General features: G+C 41.3%; 4 protein-coding genes and 1 long non-coding RNA gene across 10 annotated transcripts in view; 2 read left to right on the plus strand and 3 right to left on the minus strand.

Annotated features, from left to right (window-relative positions):
- Positions 1-16,827, plus strand: part of LOC122406830 (heat shock protein beta-1) — a 28,054-nt gene extending 11,227 nt beyond the window's left edge. For 2 of the 3 annotated variants that reach the window (XM_043412588.1, XM_043412590.1), the window contains exons 2-4: positions 2,726-2,845; positions 4,230-4,419; positions 15,677-16,827. In XM_043412588.1, the coding sequence (XP_043268523.1) occupies positions 2,726-2,845; positions 4,230-4,419; positions 15,677-15,871 (505 nt within the window). In that variant the 3' untranslated portion in view covers positions 15,872-16,827. The remainder of the gene's footprint in view (positions 1-2,725; positions 2,846-4,229; positions 4,420-15,676) is intronic. The other variant, XM_043412589.1, reaches the window with a different exon arrangement.
- Positions 16,828-16,949: 122 nt separating this feature from the next.
- LOC122406826 (nischarin) lies at positions 16,950-20,078 on the minus strand. Of its 3 annotated transcripts, none has more exons than XM_043412581.1 (3): positions 19,959-20,078; positions 19,309-19,779; positions 16,950-18,994 (listed from the first exon to the last, which is right to left on the minus strand). In XM_043412581.1, the coding sequence occupies exons 2-3, from the start codon at positions 19,747-19,749 to the stop codon at positions 18,029-18,031; spliced, it is 1,407 nt and encodes a 468-aa protein (XP_043268516.1). In that variant the 5' UTR covers positions 19,750-19,779; positions 19,959-20,078; the 3' UTR covers positions 16,950-18,028. The 3 variants fall into 3 exon arrangements, with proteins under 3 accessions (XP_043268516.1, XP_043268515.1, XP_043268514.1); XM_043412580.1 differs by having other exon boundaries at positions 19,923-20,077; XM_043412579.1 differs by having other exon boundaries at positions 19,309-20,077.
- Positions 20,079-20,144: 66 nt separating this feature from the next.
- Positions 20,145-21,084, plus strand: LOC122406837 (uncharacterized). The gene is made up of 2 exons (XR_006260091.1): positions 20,145-20,360; positions 20,450-21,084. It is a non-coding gene; the product is annotated as an uncharacterized lncRNA (long non-coding RNA).
- Vps24 (vacuolar protein sorting 24) lies at positions 20,945-23,160 on the minus strand. Of its 2 annotated transcripts, XM_043412592.1 has the most exons (5): positions 23,005-23,160; positions 22,860-22,920; positions 22,280-22,674; positions 21,899-22,099; positions 20,945-21,817 (listed from the first exon to the last, which is right to left on the minus strand). In XM_043412592.1, exons 1-4 carry the CDS (start codon positions 23,047-23,049, stop codon positions 21,938-21,940), a joined length of 663 nt encoding a protein of 220 aa, XP_043268527.1. In that variant the 5' UTR covers positions 23,050-23,160; the 3' UTR covers positions 20,945-21,817; positions 21,899-21,937. The 2 variants fall into 2 exon arrangements, with proteins under 2 accessions (XP_043268527.1, XP_043268526.1); XM_043412591.1 differs by having other exon boundaries at positions 20,945-22,099.
- Positions 23,161-23,647: 487 nt separating this feature from the next.
- On the minus strand, positions 23,648-27,719 carry LOC122406824 (lysyl oxidase homolog 2B-like). The gene is made up of 8 exons (XM_043412574.1): positions 26,330-27,719; positions 25,661-25,807; positions 25,287-25,559; positions 24,963-25,169; positions 24,580-24,877; positions 24,253-24,381; positions 24,036-24,159; positions 23,648-23,923 (listed from the first exon to the last, which is right to left on the minus strand). The coding sequence occupies exons 1-8, from the start codon at positions 26,556-26,558 to the stop codon at positions 23,801-23,803; spliced, it is 1,530 nt and encodes a 509-aa protein (XP_043268509.1). The 5' UTR covers positions 26,559-27,719; the 3' UTR covers positions 23,648-23,800.
- Between the last annotated feature and the right edge of the window lies 1 nt (position 27,720).

The raw sequence follows: 27,720 nt of genomic DNA on the forward strand, positions 1-27,720 counted from the left end.
TAATGAAACTTTTAGAATAGATTTTTGGATATATTTTCTATAGCTTCTCCAATTTTTAATCCATTTCATTCAGACATTTTTTAGTAAATCATTTCCAAACTTCGAATATTTAATACCTACGCTTGGGAAATAACTCCACAGACCCCATCTTTTCATACGCAAAAACAAATAAAAAATGGTGATAGTTTAGAAGAAAAGTACTGTTCCACAGTTTGAACTCTAAAAAACATGTGCGCAAAATTCGAGGCCGTTTAATTCTGCCATTTTTTAAATATATCACATAAATTCCACCCAAAAATGACGTATTTTTGGGGGTTCATCCCGTACAAATAAAGCAAACGGAGCTTACATAACCTAGATAATTTAGATAAAAACAATGAAATTCGTATTTACATAACCTCCCTTTAAGTTCCTCCTTAAAATGTTTTTTCAAAGGAACGGAATCTGTGATAAATTTTCTTCACGGTGTTAACTTTTCCGGAGCTCTCGATCACCGTCAAATTTTTTCGCAATTACTGTTACCGTGAGTTCTTCCGTAGAGTGCCGTGTTAAAAGCTCAAAATAGTAAATGAAAATGAAAAATTTCAAAATAATTCAAAAGTTTCGAGTAATCAATCGATTCGTCATAGTTCGTGGTTCTCTATTTTGAGCTGTCGATTTGGTAAGAGCGTGGCGGGCTCGCGGATCCTAACTGGGAGTATGACTAATTCGATTGGAATAAGAATCTCGCCGAGGAATGAATTAGCGATTGCACAATGTGTAATTATAGTGAAGAATCTCTGTAAACAGATGGGTTTTTGTTGAGAGTAATCGTGCTCGTTGGAGCGTGTGTTACGTCGGTGGGCTGGGCGGGAGAAGGAAGTCGAGCTCGCGCCGTATAACTGTATTTAACTTCATTAATCGAAACGATCTAGAGCCAACGCTTCGGCCCCCGACAGCGCGGACGAGAGAAAAAGTGGGGGGGAGCGGGAGTGCCGCGGTCGTGCGAGCTTTCCAACTTATTCAGCGAAGTCGTGGGAAGCAAATGGCATCGTCTCGACCTCGGGAGAGCTCTCTTTCGCATTCCTCCTGGGCCCACAAAGTCCCGTTTGACTCTGAGCTCGGACGCGAATCTCGATCTCGAGGGGGAGCGCCGAGCCTCGATTAATCTCCTTCTCTCTTCCTCCGCTTCTCATTTCTATTCCGACCGTGAATCTCTCCGGTCTCTTCGTGCATCCGGAGGACAATCGAATTGGAGAGTCGAAGAAAAAGTTTGACGACTTTGGAGGACGTTGGATTTTCGAGTGGCTTCTTCTCCTTCTCCTCTCCCCCCTTCGCGATCACCTTGAGCTGCCTCGATTTTAACGAAATCTGCGAAGACTTCCAAGCAGGATTATCCCATTGAGCGTAGCCCCATTGAGCAGCTTGAAAATGAATCGAAGCCGTCATTCGTCGGTGCTCGAACCCGACAGCAGCGTGCCCAATGTCCATCGACCTCCTTCCAAGGCTTGAGGGGCGAGCAGAAGCTTCGCTTTCACGCCTACAAGCTCGAGTCACCGTCCCACGTTTCAGCACCGCGCTGACAAAGTTCAAACGGTTTAGAAGCTCCGAGCAACGACACGTTTATTACCGGATCTATCCGCGGCGCTCCGCTCCGAGAGCATGACGCTGAAGTTTCCAACGTTGAAGTCCAACGAAATGATCGGAAAAACTCTCCAATAATTCCAGTAATTCTCCTATTTTGTTCCCTGCCAAATTTGCGATTCGTAGTTTTTCAAGCTGCGCCAACGATTCGTGAAATAAAAAATTGGTGAATTACAAACGTTTTTTTCCTTCATTTCGTTGGACTCGAACGTTGGAAACGTCAGCGTCGTTCCGAGAGCTCGTCTTATGTACGCGAGTACATCGCCCTCTCGCGCCGAGAAGAATGGGCCGCGAGGAGATTCGAGCGAGATCTCAAATGGTCGTTTACAAAAGTAAAACTTTCGCAAAGTTCGCAGATCGTGATCTCTCGATCTTTTTCCATCAATTATCTCGGCCGATCTCCTCTCAGGAAATTCATATTTCCGGCAAAATTACGATTCTCCTTCCCTCCTGCATCTTGCTTGCAATGGGCCTCTGTAAAGTCGGACCTTCGACTCACTCAGAGCGGGACGACTTTCGTTTTCAAGACCCCCGCTCCCCGCGCCCTCGCTCTTTCCCCCAATCGCGTTCCCTCGACGAGTTTTCGCCTCGGTAAGAATCTTATTAAAAACGAATCGACGTTTGTCATCGACGAAACGAAAAAATCGATTCTCAGGATCCTCGAAAGTCCAAATGTGCAATGTTGGGCCCGAAAATGAGTAAATTTCCAAAAAAATTGCATTTTTTGAGGCAAATTCGACAGGAAAACTTAAAAATCGGAAATATTTCATAAAATTTTGTTGAATCTACCAAAAAACGTTGAATTACGATCGATCTCGGAATAGAAAACGACGAGAAGGCCAAATATCAGTCCCGAAACTTCTCTGTAAGCTCCAACACGATCGGGAAACAAAAAATTGATGAAAATTTGAACGATTTCGAATGCACTATTTGCCCCTTTAAAATGGGACAGACGCGTGGTCCGTTGCTCCGATGCATCCGACGACTTTTACTTGGCACGTTGGTTTAAGCGCTGTAACGCGAACGAAGAATATTGTAATTACAAATAAACGTTGATATATTGAAGGTTCACATAAAGATAACTGTAAAATATAATACCCAGCCGACATCACACGAGCAGCAGCGAGCATCGAACCACAACCTCGAAGACGGAAGGTTGGGATAAGGTCGATCCGGTTTCCTCGGCTCAGCCAAAGCGCTCCATGTTCGACAATTTCACCAGGTGACGGAAAAGCCCGTAGATCGAGTACTTGGGTAGAAATCGAGAAAAATCAAGAGAAGCGACCTGCCAAATGTCTCCATCGTGTAGTTTTAACAGCGCCGCATCAATCCATTTTTTTCGTTACTTCACGAGCTTCAATTCGAGCATTTTTCTCCCCCATCCGTTAAATTACACCGCGAACACCTTGAAAATCGCTGCACGACGTAGAGCCCGCTGCATTCGACGTAAACGATGTTTATTTTGTAGAAGCTTTCGCCGTACAAACGATCACGATCCATGATTAATTCATTGGATTGAAATAAGATAATCGTTGAAACTGGAGGACGAAACGATCCACGAATTTTTCCATGGGAATTGTAACCGTTTGTGACTCCGGAGTCTCATTTGTCGCTAACACATCGCACGGTACAGCACGTTCGTATTAAATTTTGTTGGCTTTTTATCGTGCGAGGAAATCCACGCTGAAGGGAGCAGCATCGCCGATCGAAATGATTCCGCAGCTCGAGACTCAGTTTTTTGAAATTTTTCGAAAATCTATAATAATTGAAGAAAAAAAAATGACAAAGCGTCGGTTTTTCAGGCATTCGACGTCGATTCTGCTCGTACTTTGACAACGATAAACCAGTGGGATAAAAAAAAATCGGTTTCTCAATGAACTATAATGCTTGACGCTGCTAACGATCGGGACGAGCAATCGATGTGACGTTTCCCATTTAATTGGCCAGCTAAATTCTCTTGCACATTAATTCGCACGCCCGAGGCTGCTAGTCTCTCGTCCGGCACGACCTTTTGTCCCGGTTAACGAAGCGCTCATTAAATCCTTAATTAATAAATTGGCTCTGGATGAGGAGCAGCATCGATCAACGACTGTCGCCGGGTGCATTCATTTTTTCCTTCATCATAAGTACAGTTTTTTATGAGCAATATCGGAGTTTCGAGAGTTTTCATTTGCCACGGTCTTCCGCAGGCTGTTCACCGCAGAACGTTTTGGTTTCTCCGTCATCGTCGCACTCCCAATTTTCGTTCTCTCGCCTCGAGCATCCTCATCGTATTTTTATGTTTTCTGACACTTGGACACACACACACACTTTTGTCGTAGAACTTTAGCGCTCGTAGAAAAATTCTTCCATCAACGGTAACACTTGTGGCGATCGTACTTTGTGTATTTTTAGGAAACGCACCGTTCCACGCTCTCTGCCAAGCCCATTTTCAGTAATCGATGTTTCAATATTTCCATGCACTTTCGCGATTCGGCCCCGCGTCATTTCGCACGAATGCTGCACGATTCACAGATCGTTCTATACGCCTCCTCCCATTCGTTAGCGTCAGCTCTCCCCTCGCCCTCGTCCAAGCCTGTTTAGTCTCATGAGCCTTTGTTTTACAGCTCAACGACCCAACAGAGTACCCAGAACAGTTCTCTCAGCCCCCAACACGACTCTCGCACCTGGCTGGACGGACTCAACAGCCCCCTCATCCAGGATGAAGGCGACAACAAAATGCTTAAACTCAGATTCGACGTCTCACAATACACGCCCGAGGAAATCGTCGTCAAGACCGTTGACAACAAACTTTTGGTGAGTCCTCTTCGGACCTTTTTTTCGCCAGGAAAGTGCAGGAGGCTCGGAGAATTAAGGTGGAACGATACCGCGTACGAAAAAAGAAGAATTTTTATGCAAATTGGTAGATACGGTCGAAAACTTGCAAACTATTTGCTCGCGAAATTTTAACGGGTTCGAGCATACCGCTTCTGAGAATATTTAATTAGTTTTTTACATTGGATCTTATGGAAAAGGGTGAAGAACGCAAAAAACATTGAAAAGCTACTGCTAAGCTATTATTTTCACGAACCCGAATATTCGGCAAATAACTGATTTTAAATGCAGTTAAGTGCAAGTGCGTACGACTAGATTGGCGAAATTTCAGGTCAGCTTATCGAACGTTTCATAAAGAATGAAAACTTGAAAAATGCTGCAAATTAAAATTTGCAAATTGCTTCCTCAAGATGGTCAAGATGCACGATGCTCAAAGCTTACTCTATGAAGTGCTATATTTTTCATTTTGGCTTGAGCATCGTGCATCTTGACCAACTTGAGGAAGCAATTTGCAAATTTTAATTTGCACCATTTTTTTGTATACAAGGAAATAATGTATATTCTCTACCTTCTTTTACGAACTTTAATTTATCTTTTTGTTTAAATTCATAAAAAAAAACTAAATGACGAGCCATCAGAAAAAACAGTTTGCAACTTTCAATTTTCATCGTTTTTCTATTTACATTGGAATTAAATAATTCAGACAACTTTGCTGGAAAGTATAGAGGAAGTACAGACTTATACACAATATCTTACAAAATTTCCAAAAATTCAAGCGGTTAGACGATTTTTTGAAAAACTCATATCTTCGTAAAATTCAAAATCTCGTAAAATTTAAACCGCTCAACCGATATTCCCCAAATTCAATACCAACCTTCCTATTATGATGGTCTATTTATAAAAAAAAAATTATTAATAAATCTTGAAATTTTCGAAAGTTAGAGCGTCGACACCCTTTTCATGAAAATTTCAAAACGTCGTCAGAGTTGTTAATTTTTAAAAATTCTGACAAAATTATCAGAGAATGAAGAGCTTGTATAGATTAACATCTGTGCAAAAGGGTAGCCCTGCATCTCGAACCGTTTCCGAGTTATAAGCGTTTTAATTTTGCAGTGCCACACACGCACAAGCACATCCGGACATTTTTTCTAGATACGATTTTTCGATGTTTCGGAATATTTTGAGCACATTGACATTGAAAACTGGAAAAAAAAAAATTTTCATCGTCACAAAGCTTCCTCGATGAGGAAGCAAAATCGCAGAATTTATACGGGAGCTTATGGAGAATCCGTCACCACGAAATTTCTATTCGATAATTCATGTACTAAATAATTATAAATTCCTCATACAAACTGTCTCGCAGATAGAAAAAAAATGAAGGAATCCATAGCGGCGATAAAAATAAACGGTTGTCGAATCCTTAAAAGAGACATTAACGATAGGAGTTGAAAAAATTGCAGAAGCAGAAGCTTTCGAATACCCCAACTTGGGCTACCAAAAAATACGTTCATGCGAAAGGAACACCTTAAAAAAGCCACTTTTCGATTAAACGAATACTAGTACTGGGCCAACTGTCAAGATAACTCTCGCGAAATTTGCAAAGAATATTAATAAACGAAGTTTGTCTCTCTCTTCTGGTGGACACAGCTTCAAACGCGGCAACGTCGCATCGATCAACGCACCCTCGTATATACAAACAGTGCGACTTGCAGCTTGCCCTCGAGCTTGAGCAGATCAGCCAACAGTCAAAAACTGAAAGCGTGCAGTGCTGCTGTCAAAGCAAATGTTTGATGTTTTGAAATGTAAAACGAGAAGCTTTTTTCGCCAAAATTAGGAACATCGTCGTTGGAATTGTTATTTTTTCATCTGAAAGTAGACAATTGTCACTTTTTCATGTTTATTGAAAAGCAGAAACTAAATCGACGCGCAGTTCGTAAGACGAGAGGCTTTCCACGTTAAAAAGCTGTACCTTCTACCTTAAAAACTGCGAAAGAGTGAATTCTTGAAAGATTAATGACGCAGCAAGAGATAAGTGAATTCGAGTTTTCATGAAAATTGAGAGATTCGGTGACAACACTGCTCGTTAAATATTTTCTCACTAATTTTCTGTGGCTCACCTTGCCCCGTCTTTTGATGGCTCGTCGAAGGTCGTTCGAGGATGAAAAATACGCTGATCGCTCGAGCGGGAGGCGTGTCGGTTCGGAAGAAACGTGTTTCGCCTCCAATTAGGCTGGTTCGTTATGCTGAAGATTTATTATTGAAATTCGAGATTTTTCGGGAAGCTCCGAAGCCCGTTGCCGAGCTGTTTTCCTCCATTTTTCTCGGTCCCGACGACTTCAAGCTTTGAGATTTTTCCCTAATTTTTTATCCGATTTTATCTCGCTCAATGTACGAGAGCAGCTTGGCAAAGCGAAACTGTTTTCGAAATTTCCTCGAGATATCAAATGTCAGTTCGTGCATCCTTCAGGCAACTTTGTAGCTCGTTGGTTTTGTTTCATTTCTGTCTGGCGGAACGCGTATCTGGTCCAGTTGCGTAATTTCAAGACGCTCAAACACGGAGGAAAGTTCTACTTTCGAGGCTCGCCGGTTCGCGCGCTCGGAACTCGCTCGACTCGGCGCCTGGACCGCGCAACGTCGCGTCTTCTCGGAGGAAAATTCATCGGAATCGTACGACGATTATCACGCCGATTTCAGGGCAGTCGGAAACTCTTTTTGATCGCACCGAACTCGGTTGCTCGAACTACTGGAAGAAACTCACGATGCCTCTCGAAATATTCCGGGAATCATTTTCGCTCTCAAAGCTGACCGAAACTCGCTTGAATTTTGGTTTCTAATTCTCTTATTTCGAAAATGAAAAATTTTTATTCGAAGCTGAGAATTCCGCAAAATTCTTCGATTTCGACCAGAAGTTTTCACTTTCGAATCAGAATTTTCCATCTTTGAAGAAAACATCATTCAAAATTCTTCGCGAAAGTTTGGCTAAATTTTGCCCAAGATAAAAACTGCTTTCCGGAATCTTTCGAGAGCCAACGAAAGTGTTTCTTCCAGTTTGAAAATACTTTAGAACTTCATTTTCACTGAAAACTGATCGGAGCTTCTTCAATTACGAACGAGAGCTCTGTCCAGGAGCTGTTTGATACAATTGGCGTGCATTCCTGCGAGAGCTTTTAAGAGTCTCATTATGAATTCGAGAAGCGGCCGGAGCCGGGAGCCGCGAGCTGTGGCAGAGTCAGCAAAGATTGCCAAATGGAAAATGAAGATTTTATAAATAGTGGACGTCGAAATTCGCGGCTCATTTGAGAAGTCTAAAAATACGTCGCGTGTGCCCGATTCGATCGCAGAGATTTAGCGAAGCTCGAGGCAAATTCCATCTCGAAAGACGCCATATTTATAAGTCTGTTAAGCATTATTTATCCCAAAGTTTTATTCGTTTGAAATAATGGAGGTAGAAAGAATTTCCGTCGGAGAATTCGATCGGGGATCGCTCCGCTGCGGTCCTTTTTTATTTTTCTTCTTTCCTTTCATTCTGCCCGTGTGCGCTCACCGAAATAGTAACGGCTAAAAATAATTTCGCCGTCCGGTAACGGGCGCCGCGAGCGACTCCACCGTCACACCAGCCGATCGAAATAATTTCAGGAGCCATTGTAAAACCTCTTGCACGCCTCGCACTTCGGATCCGACGAATAATTACGCCCTTAAGCACTTGTCGTCGCACGCTCCTTTTTTCCTCATTTCCGTATTTTATTCGCTCGCCTCTTTTTCTAGTCCCCGGGCGAATCTTCTGGCTCGCCGAAACTCACGACTCGTCGGCGGGAGGTTTGTTACTAACTTTGAGCGAATTCGTTAGAGCACGAAATGGTTTAGGAAAAAATCTTGAAATTTTTTCGCTTTCGTTGATTTTTGGGCAGAAACTGTAAAAATTATTCGATTCGCTCGGTTTCCAGGTCGCTTTCCGTGCATTTTTCCTGAATCTTCAATTTTCCTATTTCTCTCTGAAGATTTTTCCAGAATCTCGATCCAGCAGAAGAGATGTGAGCGCTTCGTTCCGCGGTGTAGAAACGAGCGCGTCGTTCCGGGATCTTCGATCGGTCAACGCATTTGTAAAGTCGTTGAGCGTAGTGCAGCCCCGCGAGCAATGTCATAAACGACTGTTAAAGCCCAGCTCAACTCCGTACCGAGTTCCAACATGAACGAGCGTAATTACAGACATAAAATAGAATTTATGGAGCATGAGAACGACGAAAGTGTGGAAAAATTCACTCATAAAAAGGCTGGTGCAGAAAGAGCTGTTGATTTCGACGAACTTCACTCCGCTCCGACGAATTTACTGAGGAACCCGTGGGAACGATCCAAGACTCGTGATTTCTCGATTCCCCAAAATTATTTCATGCCCCTTGCGCGAAAAAATCGTTGCAATCAGTAGATCGTAGCAAAACTCGAAGCTCCTGCTCCCCCCGCAGTTGAGAGTCGATTAAAAAATAGTTGACCGTTCCACGGTCCGCGTAGTCCACACTTGTACGATGAACCTCGAAGGTTCGTGGGTCAACGTACTGGCGAGAAGAGACCCAGCTAATTCGGTAATTCTCCTAGTTGATGAGATTCAAGTTTCTCTGCGCCCCCCATCTCCATTCTTCTTGGCCTCGTCTATTTCTAAATTACTCCCAATTTCGTCTTGATTCAACAGTCCAATGTCCTCGAAGTAGTTTCTCTCGAACGATGGAAATTTAACGTCAATTTTGTTCTCAAAATTCGAAAGAAAATCGATTCTGACAGTTATCTCCTTCAATGATCGTGGGGTCAACTAAAATAATGATTTTTTCCTTCTTCAACGATGATTTTCAGCGAAGCGTAATCCGAAGACGAAGAAGGGTTCGTTCATTCATCAGCACGGTGATTCTCGTCGAGCCAGTTGCGTTTTTTGTCTCTCAAACTTGTCGAAGTCGAACGAGATTACGCGCGTTTTTTTCGATGCGTTAAAACGCACCGATGGGGACGGAGATTCGAGGCGGTCGTTTTAATTTAAATACTTCCATAAAAGAGCATCGCGCGAGAGCAATTGGCGAGACGGGAGTGCAGACTCCGGCTATCGTGGTCAAGGCCTCCGGTATTCGGGTCGCGGAGCAGGAGCCGGTGACTCGTCGCGGGCCTTTAAGGATCGTTTCTCAAGGTCGTTCGCGCGAGCCTCGATCGTTCGAAGAGACAACAAATTCGTCGCCTTTTCCACGATCTTCTCGGCTCTCTCTTCCAACTTTTCCTCGCCTCGGCTCCGCGCGCTCGCCGCGATCGTTTTTCCCCTATTTTTGACTCTCCCCTGGAGCGCGGTTCGGGCAAATCATCCCTGGAATGACGAGGAGAGCGAAAAGCTAGAAAGGAGAGACGCCACCGCTAAGCGATGCCATTATTTTTAGTGCTGACTCACGCGCACGGCGCGGAGCAACCCTGTCGATAGTTGCGGAGCCCACGAGCGCGTTATTCCGGGCGGAATTAACGCGAGCTCGAGCGTGTCCTCGACTGCGTTGTTGCTACAGTCTCGACTTTGTTCGGGTTACGCAACGGACTTTCCGGTGCAGACGATCGATGGGAAATCGTCGAAGAATTGCGGGTCCGAGGGACCGAGAAATCGGGAAGAAAATGAAATTTTTCCTCGACCCGACGCTCCGACTCGTCGCGGAAAGGTCCCGTGGGAAGGCGTCAGAACCGAGGCGTTTCAGACCGAAACTATCGAATTACCGTTGGCGCTGGGACTCCCTGAGAAAAAGCGAGTGATCGAAGCAACCGCCGGTAAAAAGTGGGTAGAAAAATGTACCAACGCGTTAAATATCCTGCCGCGAGAAATCGGATCGTCGGACGAGAGCATCGCGCGAAACGTCGTCGGTCTCGAGGAAGCAGTTTTGCTCGTGCCGCAAGCTCGCTTCGAACCGAGCGAAAGTCGAGGTTCAGCCTCGCCGTCCGTCGCTTTTTTCGTCCTCGTGCCGGCTCCGCGGTTCGACGATCCACGACCGCGGGCGCGACTCCGCCTGCACCGACGTATTCTTCAGCCTCGTTATACCCGCTTAGGCCGGGCGCTCTTTTCGTCACGACTTTTAATGCCTCCGCGGCAAAGCTGGACGCAATCGTGGCCGCCCCGCGTAAGACGATACCCTACGAACCGGACTTTTTCTCTCTCCCTCGCTCCAGCGCGGACACGCGCGTCCCCATCCGCAGCTCGCAGTGGAAAAGAGCAGCAGCCTCGCTTCGGCGCAAGGGCCAGCGGCGGCGACGCGAGTTCTCGAGCCCGAAAACGGGGAAAACCGGCGAATCCCTCGAGAAAAACGGACTGGAATCGCGTCGCAGAAAGCCAATTCTCGTCTCGTGATTCATCCTCGGGCCCGATCCTCGAGCCTCGAGCATTGAGAATCACCCTCTTCGGCTTCCAACAACCTCATTCCGCAGACCCTTCGCTCAGTGATTCAACCGAAAGATCGATAGCGAACGTTTCGTTGCGAAAAACCCGCTCGGTCCTCGTGACGCGCCAGCTCCCTTTGTAAACGTTAAAATGAGTCAGCTATTCTCCTTGTTCTGTTTGTCTCGACGACTTGGAAACATCGATCGTCTCCTCGCGGTGGTGACCTCCTTTCTTCTCATGTTACTCTCCCATTATCGAGGATACATCTGATTCGCTCAAAGCTCCGGACTATTCTTATTGTTCCTTCATACAATGATCGATTGACAAGATTCGGAACGTCGAGGAACTTCGAAATACTCGAGTTCTTTTCGTACCCAAATTCCTGGTGAGACTGAAATTTGCGACGTTGGAATCGAGCGAAATGATGGGAACTCTTCAACGATTCCAGTGATGCTCCAATTCTGGTACCTGCTTAATCTGCAATTCGTAGGTTTTCAGTCTCACCAATGACTCGTGGAGTAAAAAATTGGCAAATAACAAACGTTGTTTTCGTTGGACTCGAACCGACATTTTGAGGCATCTCGCGGAGGCGAAAGCTGAGCATTATTTTCAACCGAGTCGCCGTTTGGTCGCACAAGTTCGCCGTTCGATTGGAGTCTTCTTGAAAAGCTCGTTTTTACTTATCGTTTTCAAGCGATTGTCCCAAACTTCACGGCACGGCTTCCAAGTCTTGGAATTTTAACTTTTTCTCGAATTCAGAGTTTCTTTCGATCGATAATTGAATTGTTTTTCCTCAGTCAATTCCGAGGCAGGGACCGAATAAATTGGCGGTTGCACCACGATGGAGCGGAGCGAGCAGCAGTTTTTCTTCGTCGTTCTAACTCATTAACGCTTCGCGCAGTGCAATTAGCACGGGACTGTGCTCCTGCCCGCCGTATATCGATGCACGCTGTTCCCAATGAGAATCTGGGCGTCTCCGTGACATAATCCGTGCGAAGACACGCTTTTGTTGTTCTAGCCTCGCCGCGAGCTCCGCGAACATTACACGTTCCTCGTTACTCTCATTAGAGGTGTGGCCCAATATCGTGAACCTGCATTTTTAAATCCACTGACCTGGCGCACCGTCGCACCGCACCGAACGACACGCTCGATAAATTTCATCGCGTTAGAAAAAACCTCGCTCGCTGGGCTGAGCGATAGAAATAACTGGAGAAAGTGAACGAAGCCAAGTGCACGAAAAAACTGAAATTTATTTGGCTGGCATTCGTTGGGGCTCGAGTGCAGACAGTTTTCATGAGTTTCTGCCGGCTCTGAGATGATCCCCGGAGCAGTGCAGCAGGAACAGTAAAAAGGGATGGGAGAAATATCAAAACTGCATTAAATGAATTCGTGGCTCCCCCAAACGCCGACAACTCCGGCCGCTTCTCATCTCAGCCGAAGTCTCTCCAGCGAAGATTTGAGCTCGTTGGATAAAAACCCTCGGAATACTCGAGCCACGATAGCTCGCGCGTATCTGCGACTCGAACGTCACTGGGTTTCGCATAGCTCGGAGTCGAATTAACAGACAGATGGATCGAGAGTCAAAGAGGAATACAGAAAAGGAGAAAAAAGGATGAGGAGATGAAAGTGCCGGAGAGGAAGCTGTCCCGGCTGTCTGGTCAGGGTCGTGGACGGCACCGCCACCGATTTGTATTGCCTGACGACAGCGACGAGTCTCCGTTTCTAAATACGTCGGTGACCGTCAGCGCGGACACCGAGTTTTACACTCGTGTACAAATCTTCTCTCTCTCGCATTATTTGCACTCCTGGACACTCGTTGTAACGCTTCTCGACACGTATCACGAGGCTTTTGCCTTAATACGGGAAGCCGTTGTCCTTCGATGCCACTGAATCGTGTGCAAACCTCGTTTCTTTTGGGTTTCGTTCGTCTGTTGTAACGGAACGATTAATTGGTGCGAATTCCATTTTATACGAAAGAGAATTTTCTCATTTTCGGGGTAATGAATCTCGGGGGTTCAGGACTTTCGCGATGATTCGATCCCAAGTTTCGAGTAGATATTTTTTCTGGTTTTCAAAACGTTCGATTTCGTTCAATTTTAGCTTTTCTCGTGCAGCTTTTTTTACGTGAAAAAGTTCCAACGGTTTTCATCCTTTGATCATTTTGTTTCGGTTAATAATATTTTCGACGACGTCGAACTTCGACGAATTTTCATCCCAGGAAACTTGGTCGTGGACCGTTTATTTCGAGAGTGAATAACGAAGAAATTGGTGCATCGTCGATCTTATTATCGCAGACGAGTAAAATCCCTTTTTTAGTTATTTTCAACGAGCTCTGGTCGAATTTTCAGCAAAATAGGTTCCGTAAAAAACGTATCTTTTGAAACGTTCTCGCTGAAATTAGCCTTTTTCAAATTTCCTATGAATTTCGAATCAGATTTATTCGGGAAGCGTGATCCTTTCGTTACTTTGTGTCTATGGGGGATTTATTGATTGGACAGAAGACACGCCTGGTAAAGCGAAGCCTCGGTGAAAAGTTATTCGGCGACTGGGCGTCGCCTGCACAACTCTTCGTTTCCGTTTATCCAGAAATAAGTTTGACTCCGTTTTACGGTCTTGTATGACTCCGCGATAACCCGAAAAGCTCAACGGTTTCCCCGTGGCTTGCCGGCGCAGTAAAGTCGCCGACACAGTGGCCCATTTTCGTTTTTCCTTTCTACGAAGTCCTCGACATTTAAGGGATCGATGGATTCATCCCTATTCTCTTAATTCGAGCACTGTCGTGCACAGGGGCTTCCACGCTCCCTCCATCTCTCGTCGCTCCAACCGCTTCCACCTCGTTGCCGATAACCGCCTCGTAAAACGCTAATCTCCTCGGAGTACGTCGTATTTTCTCTTCGACGCGTTTATTCTCGTTGCGAAATATCTTACGAATGTTACGAAATTTATTTCTCGACGTATTTATTACTCGACGAAGGATTATGTTGCCCGGATCGATATCCAATGTCCGGGCTACTCTATTCTCGAATCGCTCGTCCATAGTGCTGTGGCAGAATTGAAAAAACGTCTCGTCCTCGTCACTCTCGGCTTGTGAGGCTCCAATGGAATTTTTCAAAATTAGGCACTTCCTCACTCTCGGTGCTGTACTCGTGACGAAGAGTGCTGGATTTTTTGGAGAAATTTACGAAAAAAAATTGGCAGTTTCACTCGAAAGGAAGAGGGTTGACGAAAAACGAGGTGGAAAGGACCAATTTTTGTGGGATAAAAGTCGAGGAATTTTAAAAAGCGTTTATTTAAATAACAATAATTTTTAATTATTTTGAAAAATTAGGAAATTTAGATAAATATTGAATTTGGGATTCTACGAATTGACAATAAGTATTGTGTTTCGAGTCAAGCTTTCAATCATTGAATTCGACGTTTGATTCGATTGGTTTGCAGAGTTAAAAAAAACTTAGAAAAAGAAGCGTCGATCTGGTTATGGGAAATTACAATTTCTACGAATCAGTAAATTTGTAATTCTGTTATTTTTTATAAACACGTCGATATTCGTGTCGAAAAATGTTGGTAGATTTCGAAACGTTCAGTAAAACGAAATGAGAATCTGCGAAAAATTCGTACTAAAAAAACGAGACGACAAGAAGAAAGACAGCTGTTCAAACATTTTTATGGATACGGACAAGTCAAGGTGAAATCCATCCAGCGTGCAGGCTGCCACCGTTTCAATATTTCAGTGTTGTGGAATCGTGACTGAGACGAAAGAATTTAAAACGAATATTAACTCGTGTCTTATGGTCAATGAGCGCGTCACTGTGTTTACAATTAGACGCAGTTTTCAAGGAAGCTGTCAAAAGAGGTGTTGTTTCACGAAGATAATTCATTTCGTCTGCCTTCGAGAAATATTTTTCCACTAACATCGTCCATCACGATTGTTCTCATTTTTATACGTTCATTCAATTATTCAAAAGCAGAATAATTGAGTTGATCGCTCGGAGCTTTGTCGACGTTTAGAGTTCCTGTCAAAAGCTTTTTTCCTGATGCAGTTAAACCACCTTAAGATTACAACTCCTCGACCATAATCACGTGCATTTTCATAAATTTATAATTTTCCGCTCGAAAAATACCGACCACAAACTCGTCGTACTTCACTACAGTGAAGTAGAAAACATGATAAGCGATTTGAATTTGCTGTCAACCACTTAATCGCTGAAAGCCCAACCATTGCCAGTTTATTACTATTTTGAATATTAAAGCGATGAGATACTCGAGAGAGCTCGATAAACGGCGCATTACAGGCCCCACTGAGGCTACCATCTGTATGCGTGAGTCACTATTAAAACAAGATTTTCTGGGGCACACGCTAGCTCGTGCAACATATTTTCCGTTCCCGTTCTAAAATCGTTTTATTTTTACTCAAATATGCACCCTCGATACTCATTTTACAATGCTCCTTACAATTTGACGCGTTGCGTTGGTTTGTTAATGAAAAAAAAAAAAAAAAAAAAAAAAAAAAGATTCTGGCCTTCAAAGCCATTTTCGTAACGATTTTTGACGTTCCTCCATTAATTTGCTCCCTTCTAATATTCGTTTACTAAACTGGCAAGATAAAATGAACTTTTGTCCCAGATCGAAGCGTATTAATAAATGGGCTTGGAATAACCGCTCATTACCTCGGGATCAGGCCACATGCGATTCCCCTCGAAGCTAAAAGTCAGGTGTGCAGTTGAAATTGCACAGAGTATCGATTTTCCGTAAGGGTCAAGCAAACACTTTTTAGCCTGTTCGTGCTCCGCTGCCCGAATTCCTCTGCAAGCATTACAAGCCCCGGCATTTCATTATTTTTTCTTCTGCTTACAGGTCCACGCGAAACACGAGGAAAAAACCGAGAGCAAGTCCGTCTACAGGGAGTACAACAGAGAATTCTTGCTGCCGAAGGGTACGAATCCGGAAAGCATCAAATCCTCGCTCAGCAAGGACGGCGTCCTGACAGTCGAAGCTCCACTTCCGGCCATTGGATACGGCGAGAAACTCATCCCAATTTCCCACAACTAAATTATACAAATTTAACTACATATATATGAAATATATAGATATATTATTGTATACCACACGCACTATTACAAAGTACAGATGTATTTTGTATCCGAAAGCTTATTTGGCCTTTTTATCCAATTGGTTCTGCGTTACAAGGGTCTTGTCTTTTTTTGTCAAAATCATTTAGACCTGAAAATATGAAGTTTTCTTTTTCACTTACGTCTCGTTCATTTCTTCGCTGTTTTTCTCCTCCTTAATCGCTTTGTTTGTGGAAGTACAACGCACACGGTGCATTCATTAAAATCCATCGTTGTCCGGCGATCCTGAAAATCCTCACATTTTTGTACACTGGAAAACAAGTTTTTTGATGTTGCACGCGACGGAACCGAAGGTCGTTCTAATCGAAAAATACATAAATTCAGTTCTGGCTATGCCTAAATAAACTGTGGAGCGTTGAAAACCCTCCAATATGCTATTGTCGTGCCTCAATAATTAGCCTCTTCGAGCCGAGTTTCTGAGCCTTCAGCCAATTTACAATAGTTTTATGCGCGCTTCAAAAGCTCCTGTGATCGACGAATATTCGACGGTGTTTTGGGCGAAAGAATTTTGAAATTCATCGATGAAACGTCGTGAATGAAAATTATTTCATCCTGAAAGGACTTTGAAAATTTGACCAAGAATTGTATATTGAATAAACCGATACCTGCGACAAAGAGGAATTAACTGGATTGACAGTGAAATGATTTGAGAGAAAATAATTTCGAAATACGGTACAAATACAAAATGAAAATTTTCATTCACACATGTGGTAGTTTATATGTACGTCAAAAGACTAAAAAAAACATGCCTAGCCTATTCGTAAGCATTGCTATATTATTTATGAATATTTTAATACTTTCAAAAGTTCATAATGTTTAAAGGTGAATTAAGAACAATGTTGAGAAGAACTGAATAAAGGCAAATTTGAAAATGTATCCAACTTTTTTATGAACTCCTTCGAGCTGCTTGTAAGAAAAAAGTTTATCCTGTCAAATTGCTGTTTCCAAATATCCAAAGGAGTCTGGTAAGAAGGGTGTGACGAAAAAATGCCAGGAAATTTTCATGAGTATCACAGCTTATTGAATTTATTAACAAAATAATTTGTCATCTTATGTACAGTGGATTCTTACTCATTGAATTATCCATCGTTATGTAAAAAATTCATGCATCAATTAATACAATGCTTATCGACACTCGAACGTCGATTCGAGGAAAACCTTACATTCCCTTTTTTTCTTCTCTTATCGACCTTATTCACATACTTGTAAGAAGTATTCTTCGAAACTCTCGTATGTACTTGGTAAGAAGTGATTTTTATTTTTTTCAAAATATACTATTTGATATTTTATCTTGTGACTGTATCTCTCACTATAATTATTTGGTATCAGAGATACTGTTGAGTGAATATCGAATCTCACGCACGATAGAGCTTTCCCAAGCGAAAAATAACTTACAAAATTTTGGTTGCAAGAGTGATCAGAAAGAATGATGATTACATGCATCGTTGAATGCATTTCTTTGCCCCCCCCCCCCCCCCTCCGTTAGTATGATTAAACTGTAACTCGTAATTTGTTAATGACAAAAATTATACTTGATGAAAAACTTTTGATATTTTTTTCTCATTTGTTCGCAATTCTAATTCTCAGAATTGTGTAGTGATGAAAATGTTTCGTTTTGTTCGAGCCCCTTGAGTGTGTGTTCAATAAACTTATTTCTTGCTCGTGCTTTATGAATATTTACATTCGTATTCTTAATAGATAGTCTCGCTGTGAGTAGAAAAAGCTGTGGCTTTTCTGTGGCCGAAATATTTGTAATCGTTGCGATTACAAAAATGATTGATTACTTAAACGAAGCGAAGGGAAATAAATGGATCATTTGATATTTAGGAATTCTAAAAACTCAGGTTCGTCAACGGAGCAATTCAGTTCCCTTTTTCAATTTCAGTACCGTCAAACAGATGTTTGAATAATTAAAATTCAAAGGTTTGAATGATGGCAAAAATGACCAAGTACAAAAAACATTGACAGTAGATGTACGCTCAAAAGGAAAAAAAGAAACTGTGGATGAGTATAAAGGGAGAGTCAAAAAGCACCGCATTGGAAAATCGAAAAGAGCGAGAACGCGTGAATTTTTGGTTTAAGTGCTGGGTATTTCAGCAGCGAAGAGTGACGAATCTGTGGGATTGAAAGTCGGAGATTTGCCTTCGCGGGCGATTCTAAGTGCTTGAAGGACAGCGACGGTATCGAGTTCTTTCTGATTGGGTCTCTCGTTGTCGAGGCAAATGTCAGCAGCGCGTTTGCCAAAAGGTTCTAGGACCTTGACCCTGTAATCAACTATCGTAGAAACGGGATTACCCGTGAGCCTCAAATTCTCCAAACACGGCAAGTGTCCAATATTCTTGACCTCCTCGATGTTCTCGATTCTATTGCAGCTTACGTCGAGGCCTTCGAGCGAATAGAGTTTGGAAAAACTCGCGAGTGACGTCAATTTGTTCTGCGACAAATCCATGTAAACAATGTTACCCAATTTCGTGTGCAAATTGTTTGGTAATTTGCTAAAACTGTTCGAGCCCAGGTGTAATTGTGAGAGTCGTGGTAACAGTGTAACGTTTGATATTTCAGTCAATAAATTGTTGTTCAGTATGAGAGTTTCTATGTGCGGCAGTAATTTTATAGCTTCGTCTATCTCTTTGATACGATTGTTGCTGAGATCGAGATGCGAAAGTTTGAGCCACACGTGTGAATCATTCGCACTCGCAATCCTCTTGTGAACTTCTTCGCACATTGCAAATTCTACAATGTTACGAAGCGACGTGTTATGCACTTCCAAATGCTTAACGGTATCTCTCATGTTGCCCATTCCATAGATTTTATCCATCGGATAATTATCCACCACCAGTGTCTCGACGCTCTTAAAAGTTGACAACTCTATCGGCAAAGTTGAAAGCTCTATGTTACTGGTGCCAAAATATATTGATGTTGCCTCTATTGTCAGATGTTTCAAATGAGAATTATAATCAAGAACATGACTGAAATCAAACTTTCTATCCACTACCTCCAGTGGGGGACAGGGTTGTTTGAGTCGCTCACTGATGGCATATAACTGAAAAAGAAATATTTGTTTATCAATATTGCGCTGCCTGTGAAATTTTTACATCGCAATTTTACAGATTTTTGCATAGATCAGAGTATTTGTTGAAATATAAAAAAAATTTGCATCGTTCGAGATCAACAAGTAGACAAATCTCAGTCAATAGAATTCCAACGCATATGTGTACTAAACATTCTCATGAGTAATCTAATTGAATATGAGTATCTAATGATCATTTATTTTTATCTATTTTTGTTATGGTATGAAAATTTCATATTTGCCTTAAGGCACAAAATAAATAATGAGTTTATGACTTATCGGAATACCTGAAGTGGTGTGAAAGCGTAGCTCTTGGATAACTCCAAAAGACTATCGCCTTGGGTAAAAAATACCAGTGCCATGTTTTGGAGTATAAAAAATATATCGTATTGATGAAGGTATAAGAAAAGGACAAATTCCCTGGGCATAGTTTTTTTGAGATAATGATAAACTGCATTGAGATAGCTTTCCAGAGCAATTCGTCGTTTTTCGATGAAAGTTTCGCTCTTGTTGCCAATGAGTTTTTTCGGTGGTAGTATATCCTTTTCGACACAGTGTTCCGTAACCAAATACTCATGTAATTCAGCGAATTCGTTGTATCTGTGCTTCAGTTTCCATTTTACTTCGGCTATTCTAACCTCGATGTTGTAATACGTCACACCGTCCAAAGTTTCTACGCTGGGTATCGTAATTTCGATATTTTCTGGATTCGACAGCAGACAAGCCATTCTTTTTTATAACGTTTCACTGTACACGAACTATAAATAAATGTAGAAAAATTCCTCTCATCAACGAAAGCACGTCATAAATATATACATGAGCAAATCTCGATATTGCTAACGAAATGATGAACTCTCGAAATCCCCTGCTCACTCTATTATGTGCAAATGTATATACAAACACAAAAATTTCTACGAGAGCTTCGTATCAGACACACCGTTCAGTGGTCTGCTTTTATGACTGCTGAGATGTGAATCATCCTTTTACTCTTCTCTGTTTCATCTTTCGTAATTAATAATCGGAGGCACATTTATCTATTATTATCGAGCGAGACATGTTCGTCCTCACTACTGTACTACTGAAATTCATAAAACTCATTTTTTGACAGCTCTGCTCAATGACAGTTCTGCTACCACCTAGGGTACCGGGGGGGGGAGAGAACGCCGCGCGATCGCTGTATTGTTATTATTACTATTATTATTATCACTACGGAAAAAATATAACTTGTACGATGAAAGATATGCGGAGAGACAAACGGTGACGAAGTTTTTTAACCAGGGTGAACGTTGATTTTGGACCGATCGTAGCATTCGAAACAATTTCAAACGATTGTGGGAGGGTGAGTTTGCGAATCGCTCTCACAATCGCTATTCTACCAGTTCCAAATTTAATCTACTGTTTATTCTTATCGTCGCAATTTTATTTCAGAGTCCGTCTGTTCTACGTTCTACCACCCACGCTCAAAAGATTTCTGAAGCTTTGCAAGTCCGGACGCACGCACATAGATGGAGCGCAACTAACATTTTATACTTTTCATAAAAACTTTCGCAATAAACGATGCAGCGCGGTATGGCATAACAATAATACATGACTCGAGAGAATCGATCCAAGTTTCCAGAATCCTTCCGTTTGCTGTATGATCCATCAATTCATATTTTCATATAATATTGATAAGTAAATTATTAACCAGACGTTCGTTTAGGTATACACGAAAATCTTTTATAAATTCATGGAGAATTTGAAAGTAGTAAAATACATTTTACACATTTTTGTCGGTTGCCTGCTGGAAGTCAGATATATTGTTGAAAAGATATTTCCATTTCGTATTTCAAATTTCCAGTTGTTAACATACGGATGGGGAGGGAAAAACAATTTTTGTACCAACCAGGACGAAAGGTTAGAAATAATATAAGACCGTCGTCGTCCTTCACAATCTAGTAACATTAGTTATATACTTTATAAAGCGATTTAACACGGTTTTATATACATTGTTACATTTAGTAAACTCGGAAAGCCGATACTATTTTTAAAAAAGTTTCGAGAGTCGATTATATACGTATAAACACTCGCATGAAAATGCTATGGTTTTAACTTTTGGTTTAGAAAAAACAATTTGCCATGAGCACGGAAAAATTTTTTCGTATAACAAATATATGCATTTTTTCTTTGCCATCCTGGTAAATCTTTTCTTACTTTTCTAATACTTGAAAAAATGAAAAATCTGGTGTTACCGTATTATTGTTATTTATACACAAATCATCGTTTTTCTTCAGAAATCTACTTTCGAAGGATTTTGTGTTAACGAAAAAAAAAAAAACATTTCTTCAAAAAGAGAATTTTCTGTTTGCCCTCAAAGGTGTAAATTCCAATCATTTTTCAAATTCACGGAAAACTAATCGAGAGCTGTTATGAATTTATCCTCATCCTCTTTCATGTGTAATGAAAGTGTATTATCTACATTAAATTAAAAAAGAAACGAATGACGAAAAAATTTACAAGCTAGAATTATAGCAAAATGATTTTTCTTCCATGGAGCTTCATTAACAGGAAATATGCACTTGCTCTCCTGGATCGACATTACTGAATTTGATTAATTTCGAAATTCGCATCATTGGAATTAGCTGGAGCAATACTGTCATCACTTTTCCATCTATTCGTTTCGTATTACGAGTTCTATTTTCTAATTAAAATTTAAAGGTTCCTTATATTAGCGCGTTTTTTTTGACTTCCATCAGTGTAGATGTAGACAATGATAAAATTAAGTGTTCATAAGCTGCCACTCCATTCGACACTGGACTAAAAGTATAAATTATTTTCTTGTGAATTTGGAAAAAATATTACAAAGACAATGCTCTAGTTTTACACGATCACATCTACCGCATATTTTGGTGAATCAATGCTTTGTCGTTGTTGAATTTAACTTCGTAGACTCTGTAACCTGCTTTTCATTTCTTCGAGCTCTGTATCATCCGCTTCTTCGAATTCTTCTTTGTTGGAGGTTGACGCTACAGCACCAGGAGTTTCCGTTACTACAGCGGGTGCTGTGCCCAATTGGCCTGCCGTTAGTTCCCACAAAACCTGAAATCAATAGTCATGTTATTTACATTCTCTTTCGAACCAATTCTCGAAAATTTCCACTCTAACATCATGACCTAATATGTCTTAATTGACAGGAATTAAGTTGAGATGAACTGTTTATTTTTTTGGAAGCAGTTTGATATTCAAGTATATTTCTTCAACATTTGGCATATGTTTTACCTTGTCAACCTCCTCATCAGCCTCATCCTCAATTTCTTCTGAATCCTCAATCGAATCCATAGTTTCGTCAAGCATTTCTTCAATGATTCCTGCTTTCATCATTTCCTTGGACAAATCTCTCATGGTGGCAGCAACCTCGGGTACTCTGATGAGTGATTGCATGGCTTGCATGACCTCTGTAGATTTAGACAAGGAACCAGCTACCCTTATCGTAGCAAGTTGATTCTTCATTTGCAACGAAACCGAATTCAAATGAGCCTTTGACGTATAGAGTTTGCCTCTGGCTTTCCTCGCTCTTATTATTTCTTTGGCGAGTATTTTACAGACATCCTTGTCACCCTTTTTTGCTGCTTCTTTCAACGAGCGTTTGACCTTGTCCTCTTCACGTTGGATAGCTACAATTTGCGAATTTCCGAATGAGTTTTTAACTGTTTTATCGACCGAGCTCGTGAACTTTTCACATTTTTCATCAATTCTATAAATTCTCTTCATCGAGAATATTTTGACCGAATCAACATTTGGTTTTGTAATCACACTGATGACGATCTTCGTGATTGATTTTGGGTGTGTTATGACTCACCTCTAACCTGCCTATCCAACTGATATCCCTCTTTCCGCAATTTGTGCGTCCATTCTTGTACCTAAATTAGTCAACCACACAATTCATAACCATGTTCATTTTTTCACGTTCATATATGTAAAAAGTGTTTTCAATATTTATTCACCTGTTCTTTAGGATTTTTCTCTGGCGATTTACCGAAAAGACCCATTTTCGTGATTCACTGACAGAAGTGTCAAGGCGGGCAATAACAGTCTGTGAAAACTAACCTAATCTCGCGCGCCTGTGACATGAAAATATCTTTCCTGAAAACATCGACTCGTGCTGCGGCGTTATTTTTTGAGAAGTGGTGTGAGACTGTCAAAGTACTTTCAAAGGCCTAAATAAAAGGCGCATCAAATTTAAACCTTATGAAATCTGAGATAATCCTTGAACGGTTTGCATCTCGCAATATTTTTTAGAAATCGAATTTTCAATGTTTGTTTTTTGAGATTTTATGAATTTTTTGCCAACAGGTAAAAACTTTGAAACTTTTGAGAACCGGCGTCGAAAATGTTATAAATTTTAGAAATATATCAAAAATGGATATAGAGACCACTACTCTCGCAGCTTAGCTCGACTTGACGCACTTCCAGAGTGTTACTTCCGAAGTTCATCTTCAGAATCTCCATCCACCCTTTCGCATTTCGTACATTCTGTTTTCCCGTAAACTTTTGTCTTTTTTTTCTGCCATTCGAATAATTTCGAATCACACACTCGAAAAGATCGATTGCTCCGTCAAATAAAACGACGCAAAGAACAAAACTGTGTATCGCTCAGTGGATTTATTTAACAAATTTTTAAGTAGACATAATGATATAGTCTCTGCACGGAAGTAACATTCCGCATCAAAACTTTGATCCCAGAAAAAATAAAAAATTTATAAAACATCCGGTCACATAAGACCTGTAACCGCAAATTCGTTAAGGTCGTTCCACAGTGCAATTATGCACAGTGGCAAAAGTTTCTGTGTACAATAGTTGACAAACGGCTGCATTGTTGTCGAAGCTCATTTCGCCTACCTTGAATTCCGGATTGACGGCGATCTGTATTTAAAAAAAGGAAAAAATTCTTGAGTCTTTTTTCTCGTATGAAAAAACCAGAGCAGACTTAATACGTGTTCTAGGAATTTTCACAACGATTTTCTCATGTTATTACCTTAAACGTATAATCACCCGGTGCTAGTTCAGATATATCGACCCACTGACAGTCGATGTTGTGTTTGTAAATGTCACTGCAATTGACTGAAATACCCTGATCACCGTAATTGGCACACTTGTATCTGCAATACGAAAAATAACATAAAATTGTCAATGATAATGAAATAGTGACTGTGTTAATCGAAATCAATGAGGAATTTTTAATTCTTCTTCACCTGGGTGTAACTCCAGGTAAGCACTGATTATCTTCCAGGCAGAACGATGCCTTGTGACCCTCAGCCACCCTTTTACCTTGCGAGTCGATTACGTCGAAGGTTGCAAACACTTCCATCGAGTGGTAATGCCTGCATCGATGGTTTTAAGAAAAATATGTTGAGAAATTGTTTTTTTTTTTTTTCAATTTATGAAAAAGCTCAAATCGTTGAATAATTTTGTTAACGGTTCATGGGATTAAAAATTTTTTTAATTAGGAAAACCTTAAATTTTAGATGCAAAATTGAAATTTACGTTGAATAAATTTATTTCTATCGATAGATGCTCACATATGACACATGTGCCATTCCCAAAGGTGCTTTGGAATGGACGGACGAAAGTCGGCAGTGCCAGCGTTTAGAATTCTCGCCGTGAATCGCAAGAGTCTCCGAGTTTCGAGATGCCAGTTCGTCGACTCTTTTTGGATTTTGTAAGCTTGACTAGCCACGCAATTTTCCTCCATTGCACACTGCAACCAGTATAATTGACGATCTTCGAGATGAGCCGTCCTCATCAGCTCGATGTGATCCACTACGAGGTCAGCGATTTCCCTTACGCACACGACACCGGCGACGTTTTCAGCGATTCCTGGATGAATACAAAATACGAGTGTGAGAAAAATGAGTCGCTCGTAGTTTTTTTGGGTTTCTACTTTATTGTTTTCTTTTTCTACCTGGACACTCGAATTTTTGGTCGTGCAGACACTCGCTGATATTAATCTCGTTTCCAGCACATTTGAGACCACTCACGAACATTGGTAATCGGTCCCCACCGAAAAAATTAGTTTGAACGGCATCCGAGGCGTGGCCAAGTCCAAGCTGGCGACAAACGACTCCAGCCTCGAAGAGGGACCATCCGTCGCCGCAAACGACACTCCATTCTGGGGAGCAATTTTTTTTTAGCTACAAAACGTAACGAAGTACCAGACTCGCATTTTTGAAGATGAAATTTTTGCGAGAAGATTTTTTAATCCGCGATTGATGGATGAGTGGAAGACCTTCGTTTCCAAGTTTGATTTCCACCCTCCCTTCATTCGGAGCCCGTCCGCCAGCCAATCTTAGAGCAATGTCCTGCGGATGAAGATCCTCGATCTTCAATTTGGGTAATTTTTTCTTGGCGACCGGAGCTATGGAAATTTGTTCCTCGTGACGACAAACAACACCCGCAGCTTCGCCGCTCTCGCAATCAGAAATTCCCCAGCCGTCGAAACGACATTTGGACAAATGGTTCTCCGTGCCGTCGCAGTAAACGTTGTCCATCCAAAAATGTCCTGAAATTATGAAAAAAATGTTCTCGGTGAATCGACGATGGGAATGAAAAATTTGGGAAAAATTGTTTCAATTTTTTTCAAACAATTCGAACTCGTCGTACTTCTCGCCTGGCCAAACTGCCCACTTCCGGTCGCTCTGATCGCTTCCTCGTAACCGAGTTGCCTGCAAACGACTGTAGCCTCCAAAAAGTCCCATTCATCGTCGCAAATGCTGCCCCATTTTCCGTTGTGAAGAATCTCAACGTTTCCTGCAATGAAACTTTCGTTAGTTCAAACATTAAGTTATTATTAGCCTCTGTAATTCAATATCATTCTCGAGCACAAGCGCATCTCTATTTTTTTGCCCTTTCAATTGCACTCGCGCCTGGCTTTCTGTTCATCGCCTATGAAACCAGAGCGCTCTCTCCAAATGCTAGTTTACACGCTTCTGTCATGTCAAGAGTATTTTTCGACTTATAACATGCTCATTGGTTTTGCCTTTCCCTGTTTTTTCTCTTTAAAAATTCTAATAATCCCATGCAATTGGTAAATTAATTACAATTTTATTGCCTCGTGAAATATTCATTTTTTTTGTCGAAAAAATTGCTGATGATAATAATTTAATATTTTTATCGGAGCACCTTGAAAAAATCGTTTCTTGATTTGCTTCAATTTTCTGATTTTTTCAGATGAAATACAAAGTTGCGGCCGGATCAAATTCGCACCAACATCAAGGAAGTTTACGTTTTCGAAGAATAAATTCGTTTCTGTGGGATCGAAAGAAATTATACCTTCGTACTCGTTTCTGGTGCCCCCAACAAGTTTAACGGCGCCATTGAGTTTCTTCAATTTTCGAAAATCCTTTTTGAGTTTCTTCACCAATCGCGCTTTTCTCGCACGATGATTTTCACCCGAAGTTACAGATTCTCCAACGTTTTTGCCATTATAATCCTTCGCCAGGGTGCTGCTCGTTGTCTCGATAATCAAAAGCATCAAAGAAAGCCAACAGAGTATCAACATTTTGTGTCTCGTTACTTTTGGAACTTTCACACAACTTCATTCACAAATGAAATGGGAGCTTCTTCTTTTTAAGTTGAAACTCCTAAAATATTTATCGATTTTTCTTATTTCATTTCGTTAATAATCGTTTTAAAATTCAGGTTTCGATTCAATTCGTCAAATAATATTTCCACGACAATAAACTACTGCAATGAAATTTCAATTTCATTCAGGAAAATTAATATTCGCGTTCATTTCCGTGTATCATCCTCGAGATAAATTTTCATACTGTCCATTAAATTCCAAATGGAGTAAGATCGTTCGAGTACAATTGCCGGAGTGTTTAGTCGAGTACTGATGCATGTTAGATTCGTTACAAACAGTTATATCGCCAGTAAATCTCGACGTCCTTGTGCAAACGCACAGCGATCTTACATCTGTCGACTTTGTGCAGCTTTTTTAACATCTGTGCGTATGAATGAGTATAAGTGCAAAGCGTTTGCGTGTGAAGAAAACCATGAGATCTTGAATCGAATTACGAGGCGATAAATCAGTGTGAATTCGTACCACGTGTGAAGTGTTTCGAAGAAATAAGTTGACTGAAAAACCACGTGGCGATTGAAAAGTTGTTCAGTGACGACGTAAGACTATCATTAGTTTTTTTAACGAATACGAAGACACCATGAAATATCTTGAAGCAAAAAAGCTTTTTGAGATCTCTAAGAGTATTTATCAACGTGCAGATTTATCGAGGAGAGAGTTTTGGTGTGGTTGTTATTTGATATCCTCAAGCACTCGTTATTGCGATCGAAATCTTGCCTTTCATAACACATTTTTTTGCTGTTTCGCTCGATAAACCAAACATACACTATTCCGAGGGAGTAAAAATCCCAGAACGACGAGAAAAAAGGTGATTTATAAGAAACGTTGCATGGAAACTCGTCGCATAATTCGGTAGTTTTCCTCCATAAAAACAGGAATTTCTAGACGCGTTGCACTTTCTTATCTTTAAACATGGTACGATAGGTCGAATGTCAGGAACAGCAGTTTTTCGCAAGAATCTCGTTTCTCAAAAATCTAGATGCCAAAATAATCCACAAAAAGATTTCGCACATTTTCCACGTCCGGCAGAACGTTCTCCGAGATAAAAAAGCTTACAATTTGAAAGACACATTCAATTTTT

The sequence above is a fragment of the Venturia canescens genome, chromosome 2 (genome assembly GCF_019457755.1).
Source record: "Venturia canescens isolate UGA chromosome 2, ASM1945775v1, whole genome shotgun sequence".
Classification (NCBI taxonomy): domain Eukaryota; kingdom Metazoa; phylum Arthropoda; class Insecta; order Hymenoptera; family Ichneumonidae; genus Venturia; species Venturia canescens.

Bases quoted from the DNA above. Each gene is read 5' to 3' on its own strand.
- LOC122406826 (XM_043412581.1), bottom strand. From the start codon at position 19,749: ATGGCTTGTCTGCTGTCGAATCCAGAAAATATCGAAATTACGATACCC. The intron at 18,995-19,308 runs GTATTCCGATAA...TTTCTTTTTCAG, and splicing joins ACGCTTTCACACCACTTCAG to TTATATGCCATCAGTGAGCG.
- Vps24 (XM_043412592.1), bottom strand. From the start codon at position 23,049: ATGGGTCTTTTCGGTAAATCGCCAGAGAAAAATCCTAAAGAACAG. The intron at 22,675-22,859 runs GTGAGTCATAAC...CGCAAATTGTAG, and splicing joins GTTGGATAGGCAGGTTAGAG to CTATCCAACGTGAAGAGGAC. The intron at 22,100-22,279 runs GTAAAACATATG...TATTGATTTCAG, and splicing joins CTGATGAGGAGGTTGACAAG to GTTTTGTGGGAACTAACGGC.
- LOC122406824 (XM_043412574.1), bottom strand. From the start codon at position 26,558: ATGTTGATACTCTGTTGGCTTTCTTTGATGCTTTTGATTATCGAGACA. The intron at 24,878-24,962 runs GTAGAAAAAGAA...GTATTCATCCAG, and splicing joins CCAAAAATTCGAGTGTCCAG to GAATCGCTGAAAACGTCGCC. The intron at 23,924-24,035 runs GTAATAACATGA...TTTTAAATACAG, and splicing joins CGGGTGATTATACGTTTAAG to ATCGCCGTCAATCCGGAATT.